Source organism: Podarcis melisellensis (genome assembly GCF_964234715.1).
Source record: "Podarcis melisellensis genome assembly, chromosome: 9".
NCBI classification, from domain to species: Eukaryota; Metazoa; Chordata; class Lepidosauria; order Squamata; family Lacertidae; genus Podarcis; species Podarcis melisellensis.
Genome location: NC_138541.1, coordinates 27,498,216 through 27,512,143, shown reverse-complemented (window position 1 = coordinate 27,512,143; position 13,928 = coordinate 27,498,216). Strand labels below are relative to the sequence as shown.

The 13,928-nt window shown below is 40.2% G+C and overlaps 1 protein-coding gene across 1 annotated transcript in view; it reads right to left on the bottom strand.

The window, feature by feature from the left end:
- LOC309377572 (bifunctional heparan sulfate N-deacetylase/N-sulfotransferase 3-like) overlaps positions 1-13,928 on the bottom strand; it is a 56,740-nt gene that overhangs the window by 21,822 nt on the left and 20,990 nt on the right. The window contains exons 3-5 of the mRNA XM_081925048.1: positions 10,337-10,491; positions 6,457-6,642; positions 5,700-5,828 (exon numbers count right to left, since the gene is read on the bottom strand). Of these exons, the coding sequence (XP_081781174.1) occupies positions 5,700-5,828; positions 6,457-6,642; positions 10,337-10,491 (470 nt within the window). The remainder of the gene's footprint in view (positions 1-5,699; positions 5,829-6,456; positions 6,643-10,336; positions 10,492-13,928) is intronic.

The following is a 13,928-nucleotide window of genomic DNA, read 5'->3' as shown; positions in this document are numbered from 1 at the left end:
AAGGGTCATCTAGTCCAACCACCTGCAACTTCTTTGAGCACAATGGAACTCCTCCCAAGCACCCCCCAGATCTGCCATGGAGGTTTGCCTAACCCTCCAGAATGGGTTTGGGGGAAGTGAGAGGGCGCTTCCATTGCACTCATGGAAGGCATTCCATGCTGTCAATGATTAAGTTGGATACAATACCAGGATTCTAGGCAAATCAAATTAACTCTTCTCTTGCCTCTAGAAGGTTAATACTGAGTGACACCATCAGGTTTCTCTGGGCAGCATGTGGCATGGGGCTTGTACTTTGACAGAGATAGCTCTTATTTTGTGTTATCTGGTTTTTGGCAGAGGGTGGAGTAACAGGACCTGAAGCACATGCCTTTCAGTAGGTCTAGAACAGCGGTTCTCAACCTGTGGGTCCCCAGATGTTGTTGGACTACAACTCCCATCATCCCTTGCTAGCTAGGGGTGATGGGAGTTGTACTTCAACAACATCTGGGGACCCACAGGTTGAGAAAAGCTGGTCTAGAAGGTTGCCAGTTTTTCATAAGGAGGATAACTGCTCAGGATATACAGAACTCAGGCCATTTATGGCCTTCATTCACAGAATGTACCATTCCCCATGTAAATATAGCATAAACAGATACAGGAACATGATTGCAGAATGTATGTGTTATCTATTGTAGCTAAGGAATAATGTCTACATGCATGGCAGGAAGCAGACATAAAGTAAAGATACAGAAGTATTCCTTTAGATTTATAGACAGGTGTGTTTGTATGTTGAACTCAACTTGGCCCTTGGGTATAATTGCTCTTCTACGGGCTCAGAGATACTGATAATGCCTTCCTGTCATGTTTTATTAGCAAATCCTGCAAAACAAATATACTACTGAATGGCACTGTTCTATATCTGGTTCAAAACCTACATGTTTAGTTTCTTCATCATTCACAAGATGCCCTTAGGAGACTGGTAGCATCTCATCCTTTGAAACACTGAATGGAAGTATGATTCTACTAGCCCATAATATTTATTTTAAATTGTCAACAAAGCAAGAAAGAGAGATGCAGCAGGTCAGATCTAATGGAACCCTACTGCACTTGAAAGGAATTATTCCATTTAGGATGGGGAAAGCAATTTTTGCCAATTTCCCCCTTCCTGCTGTAGCCCCTGGTATCAACCTCTTCACTGTTCCATAGGAATCCAGATTTTCATAGGGTGCCATGACACTGCATGGGGAAAGGTGGAATCTGTGAAAATCACCACTTGTTTGTGGAACTTTCTATAAGTGCAACTTTTCATTAGCTAGGAACTGTCCCAAATGTTTTCAATATGGCCACCAAACTTGAGGACTTGTCCTTATCATGTCACTATGAATCTGCACAATGGCCCCTGTCATGTTGATCAAGAAGCCTCTAGCAGCTGTGGAACAACATAACCACTACTGTTTCTAATTCACATAAGGGGAGACTATTGCGGCAACAATTATCTGCTTCATTGAGAACTTACAGCCTTATCTCCCTTACATTCTAGTAGTGGGTTAGCCCAAGGAAGTAAGCAATAAAAACAGAAGAAAAATATGCTCAAAGGCAATCAAGTTCTTACTATGGATCAGCAAGCAAGCTTTGTTGCAGAAAAACCACCACAGTACTGTCAAAATGTAACACCATCAATGGTAATAACAGTATCACTGACTTGAAAATGAAGAAATATTAGCATGGCAGACAGCCATGTCTGGAAGCAATGCAATGTGAAGTAAATTGTCACCTGAGGTGCCAGGCTTGAAGTCATGACAAAAATAAAACAAAAGAATTCTATGCTGAGCAAAATAGGTAGCGTTAATTACTCAGGCAGGCAAAGTTTAAAAATGTATACAGTATTCATAAAATAATCTGTGCCTTGGGATAGATAAGAGAGACATTTAATGACAGGAAGAAACACAAAGTACTGTGAGGAAAAGCTGTCACAATCCCTCTCCTTCCTTCCTAAACACTGGGTACACATACCAATGTTGTCGTTTAGTCGTGTCCAACTCTTCGTGACCCCATGGACCAGAGCTCGCCAATACATACGCCAATACACATACCGCTACAAAGTATAAAGAGCAATTGGAAGCCACAAAATGGGTCTGTGTGTATACAAACATGACTGCACTGCTCTCACTACAGAAATCTAAAATGGAAGAGTCTTCTGCCAGCAAAGCCAGCTTAGCCCAATGCAGTAGACAAAGGTCCAAGACTTTATGAGACAAGAGGAGGCCCATAACCTAACAAAAATGGTTTTGAGAATTTCTACTTAGGGCAGGAAGGCAAAACCCATCTGTATGAGCGTATGAGGCCCCTTGCAAAGAAACAACAGTTACAGGGAAGCAATTTAAAATACTGTACATAAAACGGTTTTTGTGGGAGGGGTGGGTTGTTGTTTTTTTGGTTTTTGGGCTTTTCTTTTTTATTATGTATTTTGTCTTTTTATCCTGTATTTTTATGTTTTGAACTGCCCTGAGATCTACAGATGAAGAGTGGCATACAGATTTAATAAATAATAATAAAATAATAACTGTAATCCTAACCAAATGAATTAAAGTGAAAAATGAAATCACAGGAACAGCTGCCTTACATTAAACGAGACCATTAGTCCATCTAGCTCACTATGGTTTACACTGATTGGCGGTGGCTCTCCAGGGTTTCAGACAGGGGTCTTCCCCACTCCTACCTGGAGATGCTGGGGATTAAATATGGGGTCTTCTGCACATAGAGCAGATGCTCTTTCACTCTACTAGGGCCCTTCCCTAGTCTTCATGCACTCCACGCTTGCTATCTCCTGATAGATGGTCTCACTAATTGGCTACGAATCATATTAAGGCTGCAATCCCCCACACACTTACATGGGAGCAAGTTCCATCAAACTCAACCAGAATTACTCCTAGGTAGATATGCACAGCTTTGCATTATACAAGCATTTACCCAAGTGAATCTGACCCTCCCTAGCCTATGGGTGTGCAATGATTATTTAAAAGTGAATAGTGTGCTATCAACTCCCACTGTTCTTTATGCACTGCTGGAATTTATGCTCTCTACATGCTTTATGAACACAATGGGCTTTGCTGCTAGGATAATTTTATACCTGCTATCAGATCACAGTTCAGCCAGCGACAGAGGGGATGTAAACCAATTCCACAAAAGTGCATGCATTAGAAGACTACTAGATGAGCTATTTTAGAACACAAGCTTTTATGTTTTGCACAAACACAGCAAACAGATAATGTTTTTGTGCATAGTACTAAACCTGAAGGATCTGGAAACTTAGAAGGGAATAGAGCTAGTATAAATGATCAAGTCATGTAAGACATTCACATATGCTATTCTTTTACACTGCTGTGGCTGTTTTTCGGCACAGAGGAGGATGTAAAATAAACTTCATAGCACAGCCAAGGTCGTGCTCTCCAGATGTTTGTGGAGTACAACTTTCATCAACCCCAGTCGGCGCATTCAAATGGTCAGGGAATATGGCAGATGTAGCCTAATGTCAACTGAAGGGCGCTAAATTATCTTACCCCTGTTATACATTTATTTCCATTATACAGTTAGATCTTGAAGTGCAGTTTGGTCTTGTCCATGAGCTGTAGGGATGACCAACATGGTACCCATGAAGGCCTTCAATGGCACATCTGGGCAGAAGCCCCAGTTTCTAAGTTTTTGTTTTAAAAAGTACATCTCTAGCCCTCCTAAGAAGTAAGTTATGAAATTAAATGTGCAGGTACCATTATAAGTGATTCCTGTGAATTGAGCCAGCTAGCTGCTCCCATCTGTCTATGTTTTTAACCAATGAATTTTAGCTATGACTGATAAGTGAATTGCTCAGACACCAGGCAAGAGGAATCCCTGGGGTCCTAAAGAGCTGCTGTTTTCCCCTTCCCCTCAGTGCACTTTTCCTGTTTCTGTCTTTTTTCCTAGTCCTTGGAATCTCTATAGTTTGTTCTTTTTCTCCTAACAACCAGGATACAACTTTCCCATGGAAAGTTCATCTGAAATCAGGCAGTCTCTGAAAATTATTTTCTGCAAATACTACTACACAATAAGTGTGGGTGGATTTAAAAGAATCACCCCTTTCTTCAAAAGGTAAAGACTAACACAGGAACACCACAGGGATGCGTACTTAGTCCGCTCCTTTATATTCTCTACACGTACGATTGTGCCGCTGCTCACCCTAGTAATAGGGTTGTCAAATTTGCAGATGACACAACCGTGATTGGGCTCATCTCTGAAAGGGAGGGTGAAACGGACTATAGAGATGAGGTGGAGCGGCTGACAGAGTGGTGCAGAGCTAACAACTTGCTCATAAATACAAGAAAGACAAAGGAGCTTGTGGTGGACTTCAGGAGACAGAAGAGCAATGTCCAGCCACTTTTGATTGATGGGGTCTGTGTGGAGAGGGTAACAACGTTCAGATTTTTGGGTATTGAATTACAAGAGGATCTGTCCTGGAGTGTCAACACAAGGGGGCTTGTGAAGAAGGCACAGCAGAGACTGTACTTTTTAAGAATCCTAAGGAAAAACCATCTTCCACAGAAACTGCTGCTTGCCTTCTATCACTGTGCCATTGAGAGCGTGCTCACTTATGGCTTATGTGTGTGGTACGGAAGCTGTACTACCCAGGACAGGATGGCGTTGTGCAGAGTTGTTAAGGCAGCAGAGAGCATTGTTGGCTGCCCACTCTCCACCTTAGAGCAGATTTATGCCACAAGGTGCCATAGGAAGGCACTGGACATAGTAAAAGATCCATCACATCCTGGTCACTGTCTCTTTGAGCTCCTGCCATCGGGACGGAGATACAGGACGATGATGACAAGAACGAGCCGTCTCAAGAACAGCTTCTTCTCCAGAGTGATCTCGGCCCTGAATGGGAAACCTGGACTTTGAAAGTCATCTAATCTTCCTTGCTGTATTATATTATATTGTTTTAATTAGTGTTTTTATAGTTGTTCTGATTTTGAGTGGAGTGCCCTATCTGGGTGGATGGAGCAGCCAAGTAATTTCGTTGTCCCTGAGAGGGGGCAATGACAATAAAGATATTATATTATTATTATTATTATTATTATTATTATTATTATTATTAAATATGAAGACTTTGCAAAGAGGCTTAGGCATGTTCAGCAGTTAAACACCATTAAGAATTCATTGTACAAGTTAACTTAAAAGTACAATGGAAGCCATGCCTATCAAGAAATGTGTCACATTATGTTAAATGGGGTTAAGACAGTCTAGGTTTGGGTATAAGGTTGGCATTGGAGGAAAATAGGGGTTTTGTCCCTGGAACAGTTGTATGGCAGGCAGAAATTGAACAGGTTAAGTCTTTTGTATAGCTTTAACTAACTTAACTAAAACACAGAGGGTTAATATGACTAACATTGGACAACATGGTATGTCCATTTAATTTGGTGGGCCTACTTTGCATATGACTTAGCTGGATATCACGAATAACTTTTACCACCATGTTACTAAGCAAACAACAGAATATACTGAACCTAGACCAGTATATTTAATTTTAGAAATACATGTGACAAAAGTATTTGACCTTAAACATATCAGTGATAGCAGCTAAATAAAAATACTGCCAATGGTTTAATTTGCAATTTCTTAAGGTTGTGGACCTCTTTAAAACAAGCTCAATGATTATTTTCTTTAAGTGTCTTAAAATAATGTGATTTACTTACTGGATTGAGAACAACAGTGAAAAACAGTTCCCCACCCTGTATACTTTTGTTCAGTTCTTTAGGACCACCAGGATACTCTTTGTAGAAAATGGTGTGAGTAAAGAGACCACAAGTTTGTCGAGGAAGAACCTACAGAAAAACAGTGAGGGGAAGGGCAGAATGAGGCATGATCTACCCAAAGCAGAACACTTATTGAGTCCCAGAAATTTTAATGGAAGAGATATTAACATGCACTTAATTCTCTCATTGTAATTGGTACAACTTGAATATGCTTAACTTTGTTGGGTGATTTTTTTAACCTTAATTTTGATGTACAGAAAAATGCACAGAATAAAGAAAAACTACAAACTCCTGGGGCAGCAGCATATTGATAGGTACAGCAGCAACACCCCATATTGTGCCAGTGCACCAATGTCTAAAGAAGCACCACATGAGCAGATTAATTGTTAATTTATTTATATATGTATTAATATATTTAATAATGCATTGATATTTATAACTTTGAAAAAAACTTTTTTTGCCAAATAGTTTTTATTGACTTTCCAAATCTTATCAAATCAACCACAAATTAAAAATAATTTAATACATTGTTTTTTCAAAAATTGGCCCACCCCCCTTTCAATGTGACCTACAATCATCTCAGGCTTGTCAGTTCCCCATTCCCTCCTCCTTCTCTTGACACAGCACTGAGGAGGAGATCAGATGGTTTCTTTTCCATTTTAAACAAATGTTCACCATCAGAAACCAAACAGCTCACCATGATGTTTTTGTGGATGAAGCCCCTCCTGTACCGTGCAGGTTTCAGGTGTGGATACTCTTCTGTGCTGGTGATTCTGATATTCCAGACTTTCTTCCAGGCATCGTAAAGTTGGACGTGGACAGGATAGACGCCAGAATGGTGTGGAGCTACAGCATATCCCAGATCAGTTGGAATACCATGTTCCTGAAACAAAGCAAAACAAAAGCCTGGAGAGCTAATCAATGAAAAGCTCTCTGTGGGCCTCTCACCCAAGCAAATATATGAACAAGTGTGATAATGCTTTCTTTCACATCCTGCTTTCAGGTACAGTGCCACAGAAAAGATGACAAAAATGGCAGGCAGGCATTTTGGTCCACTAGAGGAAGAAGTCCAAAAGCAACAATAGCATACCCTTATTAGCATTAATTACCAGTAAAAGTGACAAAGTAATGTGCAAGGTCCCTCCCCAGCTTTTCAGCTGTCATAGAACTTAACATACATTTTTCATCTGCATAAAGTATGATAGGTATAATATATTTTGCAATGCATGGAAACAACAGCAACAAGGAGGAAATCAATATGTAAGTTTCTGAAATTCAATCACTTTTATGACTTGCTTTGCTTTTCATATATGTCTATACATGCAGACAACCTGTTAAATCCATACATTGATCCTTATGATATTGTTATTCCAGTTGACATTCTGTTTCTTTCCTTCTGCACAGAATATATTCAAAATCTACAGCAGGTTGGGCAAATGTCAGCTTGAGACTTTTCTTTCAGATTCCTTTTTCATGCTAATGAAAGCTTATAAAGGAAACTTATAAAGTAGCTTCCTCCTACATTTTTTCTGATTAGTTCAGTGCACTTTTTGTCTAAGATCTCCTCTGTTGCAAGTGCAATAGCATGTGGCCTTTGTGTCTTCCATTCTGTAATGATCATGACTTTCATTCAACAGTAATGCCACCAAGGTTTCTCTTTTGTTGTATCTCTAGCAGTGTTCTATCAAGATATCTAACATGCAAATTATCCTCCCTGAATAACTTGTTAATTTAAATAGACTTATGTGGCTTATTTTAAAATCCTGGATGAACCCCATATGCCTAGATAATGGCAAATCTTTTTCCTCTAGATTTTTAATCTTTTTTATAAGCCTTATACTTTAAAGCTTAAAACAAAGGCTGCTGTGTAATGTTAAGTCTCTACTTTTTTTATTTCACTAAATTCAATTTAGGTCTCCTTTGGAGATTCCTATCTGCCAGCATAATGCAATTTCAAAATTCTGTTTTAAAGTTAAATTCCTAAACTGGTCCCTGTGTGCCTGCTGATTCACACTGAACATTTCTCCTCAACACTTCTGTTGCTGAACAAAGGTTCAAGATGCCTAGCCATATTGTACGTAGCACAATAATCAATGTAACTGGCTCTCCATTTACCAACTCTTATATTTCTGAAAATTAGGCTGAAACAAGAGGTTGCAATGCTAGAACTGTATGTAAGAGTAATGCTAAAGATTTCTCCATAAGAAACATTTTCCAGATCACAGTACATAATTTTATAGGATGACTGCACACATAAAGAACTTATTGACATATTTGTTATCAATATATTAATTAACCCATGTAAAATGTATACAAAAATACCTGAATTTAGAGCAGAAGGCAGATTTCAGGCAAAATGGAGTTCTTTTGGCTTTCTGCTGTTGTTTATTTCAAGTATAATTTTTAAAAACAACAATAGCAGTATTCTTGATAGAATTTTCCTTAGCCAAAACAGGGCTAGCCAATAAAGGTAGTTATGCATAATTCCCCTGGTATAGTTTTAATATTTATGTGAATTTAAAACAAATAAGAATATATAGGTATGCTCCCAATTTATCTGAATGTTTATACTTGCAATGGAAAAAACCAGTGTATTTTCAATACTTTCTATATGAATATTCAGTGTCTGTTGTACACTTAATAGCACAACTATGGCTAATTGTGGAGAAAAAATATTTCGAAAATACAAATTTCATACTAAATCCACTTTCCTTGGAGTAAGTCTGACTGAATTCAATGGGACTTGTGTAATACACACACAGTATATCTATATATATATATATAGAGAGAGAGAGGATTGCAGTAAAAGAAATAGTTTTCGGGAAACTTATTTAGGGGTTTAAAGCTTAATTCTAAAGGTAAGCAAATAGTTTTTTACTGTAAGCTTGTCATTTGTTCATAGGTGGCAGTTCGGGTTATCTTTTTAGGCCACCAATATATATATTGTACTATAATATATATGACATGTGATAGCCTTAACTTATCATGTTACCATATGAATAATAAATAGTCACATACAAAGGAAACAAAGGAGCATTTTGTCATATTTTTCTGCATTATTTCTATAACAATGCTTGTTTTAAAGCCTGAAACTTAATACAACATGGAGAAGGAACACAGCTCAGTGGTAGACCATTCGCTTTGAATTCAGATGGTCCCAGCATCAATCCTGTCAGGGATGTCCCTTCCCAATGCAGCAGTGAAAAAGAAGGAGGCTGAGGGGAGTAGAGGCTTGATTCCTTCCCACACTGAGAGTGATGTAAGCCCCTCCCACTCTGGAATGCAGGCTGTAAATTCCCAAGACAGCACAGCAGGGCAGACAGAGCCTGCTGCAGAGGAACAACCAGTGTTAGATTTGGATCAGGAGGAGGGGCTGGTCGCCCCTGAGTCTCCTCGGTGGTAGAGTACAGGGGCAACGTCAGCCCAGCAAGAGGTGGGGCAAAAGGTGGAGGATATCCTGCTGGCGTAGACAGTGTCATCTAGTGGGGCCAACTGGTTGATCCAGTGAGGACTGAGCTGGAAGAGCTTGGGCTGCAGCTACTGTGTAATTACTAAATAAACCTAAGGGTAATAAAACTACCAGTTTGCCACGTCTTGTGTAAGACATCGTAAAGCCTGACAAATCCCCAGGATCTAGGTACAGCTGGGAATGTACCCTGTCTGAAAACTGCTGCTAGTCAGGGCTCGACCACACTTTGCTTGCTCAGTGCCTAGAAAGCAATGGTCCAAGTGGTTTTCTGCTTGTCCCATGCTTTCTAGGCACAAGTCCATGCAGTTTACTGTTTGCTCTGCCACTTGCCCTAGGAAAACCTGCTTTTTAACCATTGAATCAGACGCAATGTCAGTCTGCAGAAAACTCAGCCGATGTTTGCTCTGATTCTATGGTAAAGAGTGGGTTTTGCTTGGGGAAAGAGATGGAACAAGCAGAAGTGTGGATGAGCCCTCAATGTAGACAATTCTAAGATAGATGGGAAAATGAGTTGGACAACTATAAAGCAGCACCCTATTTAACTTTAGGATGTACCAAAATGGACAGCATTTTCTGACCAAGAGGCAGATAATGACTAAGAATATAATCTTCAAAGCTGTATCACTGGGGGCTGGCTCAGAGCTTTCTCACATTTAATCTTGCTGGTGATCCTGCTGATGGTCATGGTCATTCTTGAGCAAGGAACACGTGGTTATTGGCTGGTGGCAATTTCCCTGATCCCAGAGGCTGGAAAATGTACCTTTGAAATCATGAAAGTGGCCAGGGTCTATTTCCATCTGAACTAGTTGTGGGACTGTTATTAGTAAAAGTGCAATGACAATTGATTTGAATTTGAGGAGGTACTGCAAAATAGCTGTGCCTGTTCTGTGATTTTATTAGACTTGTCCAGTGGCATCATATAAGCATGACTGAATTCAAATGCGTTTCTTAACAAGCTGAGAACAGCAGCCCAGATAAATTGATCTAAGAGGCATTTCAATACATTCCCTAAATGGAAAACACTAAATTTATGAGATTAGAGGGGGAAATGTGTACTATGAATTAGGAACCAAAACTGCCAAATCCACAGTATATGAATTAAACTCACTAGGGCAAATTTTTTGTTGAGGATCATCTGTTCTACCAGGGATGATTCATTATGGAAGAGATGAGGCTGCATGTGGCTCCACATATGAGGGAACCACCAAAATTCATCCACAGACCCCAGTAATAGGTCATCGCCTTCGTCTTCCTCTGCAGTTCCTGCAGAAATAAATAGATTCATAGAATAACTTTTCCATTTCATTTTAAAAAATGCTTTAACAAATATTTGAGAAAAGCACAATGAACTTTAGAATTAGATTGCAACAAATTCTGGCAGGAAGATCAACCCAGCCTCACAAGCAACCAACAGCCAAACACAGAAGGCAGCTCACACAGAAGGCAATTCATCTGGTCAAGTCACTCAAGGCATGCAGTTGATGAAGCGTCTATGCAGCTAGGTACTTACCCAGAAAACCAACCACAAAACTGAGAAAGCACCATTAATGTGTGTGTGTGTGGGGGGGGGAAGAATAGCAAAAATAAAAATAAGATGCTTGAAATATGATTTATTCCATGTCTGGAAGAAAAAAATACTTCAAGCACCCAGGTGCAGATCTGGAAAAGAAGTGGCATTAAAAACATTGTGGCTGCATATTTACAAAATCATTCACACGAATTTAAGGGATTTCTAACATCTAGAAAACTGGCAAAAACCTGGAGGATGGGATTTCATTTTGCTAGGCTAAGCAGAGCTGTGAGCAATCCAGAATCACCACATTTTACGTAAGAATGCTACAGAGTTTGAGGCCAGGGACAGGGTGAGACAGTAATGTCCAAGAAGTCAAACTGTGTGCCTGGTGAGCAATTTCCGCTTGTAGCTATACAGTACTTGCCAATGTGACTGATTAATAGTGCTGAGGGTCAGGGCAGAAGAATGAGTTGTTGGATCCTATTATATGTGCACAACAGACAAGGTAAGGAGCACTACCTTGCTTGAGTGTTTGAACATAAGGTTTTAATTGGATAAAGAAGGTGATATCAATTTGTGACAGCCCATTTATGCAACAGCTATTCCACTGGCGGCCACTTTATTCACAGTGTAACAAAGCAGTCAAAACCAATGGGTGTCTTATCCTGGTGAAAGATGTTGTGCCTCCTCACCATCCATAAGACTGAACATAAGCATTGTCTTAATAACATCTGTGTTTGAACAACATGTTCAAAGGTGTCATTGGTAACTGCTCCACATTTATGGGAAATTTTCCCCCATGGGATTCACCAGTGCTCTAGCCAACTATTCTGGAAACTTCTTTGTGACATAATAAATCAAGTAGCTCCCTGAACTGGTGAGATGTTACATTAATCTTATTTGGTGCCATTATTAATAATGGTACCAGTTTCTGAGCCTTACAAATGAACAATCTGTTTTGTTTTTATTTGCTGTGGTTGTTTATTTAAGATCCTGATTTATCTGGTGTGGTATATACAGCCTCATACATACAACTTCTGCCTTTCTATTGATAAAACTTCTTCTTTTCCTGCTGGTGCTCTTTGAGTCAGGGAGGAGCAAGTGGTTTTAGAACTGAAACAGCATTTCAGGCAGCTGAAATAATGCCATAGACTGCTTGGGATCATTAGATTTTAGGAGTTCATTAAAACCAATGACTTTTGTCATTGGACAATATGGCCATTTCAGGGGTGAGCCAACATAAAGAGATCTGTTCTGTGGTAGTTATTTAGATGCACTGCTTTTACATGCCACCAGAGAGATTCAGGTCTTGTGCACACTGAAGCTATGATGCAAATTAATCCTTTCCCTGCTTCTCAGCACAGCAGCCATTTTACAAACTATTTCTATTGGTGAGAGTATGGTAAACTGGGGTGCATCTTGACTGGCATTTTTTTTGCACCGTCTGACATTCATAGCTGAGTCAATATTTAGCATCTTCAGCAATCCATTTTTCCTTCTGCACCAGAAGGTGATGCCAATGGGCTGCATTCAATGCTGCAGCTACCCTTAAGCAACAGAACTTCCTCTTTCTCTTCTGGCCTTTTCATCAACACCACCCAACAACCTCAAAATGGGAGAGTGGGGACCATCTGGAGGTTTGTCCCACGGATCCAATCAGCAAGCCCAAGAGGCTCAGTGGTTTAGACCACAGCACCACCTACCTGCCTTTAATATATATTTCACACACCCTATTACTGTTTATTATTTATTTATTTATTTATTTATTTATTTACCCTATTACTGTTTCAAATCCCCGTGGCGGGGTGCGCTCCCGTCGTTCGGTCCCAGCACCTGCCAGCCTAGCAGTTCGAAAGCACCTCCGGGTGCAAGTAGATAAATAGGGGCCGCTTACCAGCGGGAAGGTAAACAGCGTTTCTGTGTGCTGCTCTAGTGCCGGTTCGCCGGAGCAACATCGTCACGCTGGCCACGTGACCCGGAAGTGTCTCTGGACAGCGCTGGCTCCTGACCTCTAGAGTGAGATGAGCGCACAACCCTAGAGTCTGTCAAAACTGGCCCGTACGGGCAGGGGTACCTTTACCTTTTTATTACTGTTTATATTTTTAAATGATTTCTTTCCCCTATGTTTTTAGCTGTTCAGGTTTTAGCTGTAAGCCACCTTGAGTCCCTGTCAGGGAAAAAGGTGGAACAAGAAGGAGGAGAAGGAGGAGGAGGAGGAGCAAATATATTGCAGTGTCAACTGACTGTTACTTTAAAATCATTTCCCATTACAGCTGGAGATGGACAAAATGGACTTTGCAATCTTTAGTAATTCCTTTTGTGCCATGTTTCTAGGCACAGGTCTGGGCTTCAAAACTCCATGTCTCAGCAGGGTTTCCCCCTGGTCCTGGCCCTTTCCCACGAAAGCCTGTGTTCTACTGCTGAATTGGAGCAAATGGCAATCGGATATTCCAGTTTACAGTAGAATAACATTCTTCTTGCTGCATGATTACAAAAAGGGAACATGCATCTCAGATAACAGTAACATTACGGATAAATGCGTGACATGACACATGAAAGCTGGCAGGAAAAACAATCTGCCTGTTCCTCCAATACCACCTTCTGCCTCAACCTGTGTGTGTAGCAGGGCTGTGGATATCACGATGGCCCCATGACCACAGTAATCCCTGCCAGGATTATTTCACACAAAAAACCAGTGAAGGTTAGCCAAAACAGAAAAAGAACAACAAAAGAAAGAGCTCAGGGTTGTTGTGAGAATAAAATGAGGCAAAGTAAGTTAGGTTTGCCACCTTGACATCCTTGAAGGAAAGCTGGGATATAAATTTAAATCAAATGTAAAGAGCAGAGAGAGGGGGGGGATCCAGTATTCAACATCAGCATTGGAAGGCTGCAGAGTTATCTTATATCAGTTATGACTACAGTGGTACCTTGGTTCTTAAATGTCTTGGTACTCAAACAACTTAGAACCCAAACACTGCAAACCCAGAAGTACGTATTCCGGTTTTCAAACTTTTTTCAAAAGCCAAACATGCTCCATTTTGAGTGCCACAGTTCCGTTTTGAGTATTACACTGAGGTCTGTCTGCTTTTGCTATTTATTTTGTGTTTTTATTTTTGCAGTTTTTTTTGTTTTGTTTTTTGTGACTGTGTGGAACCCAGTACAGCTACTGACTGATGGCTTGTGTGAC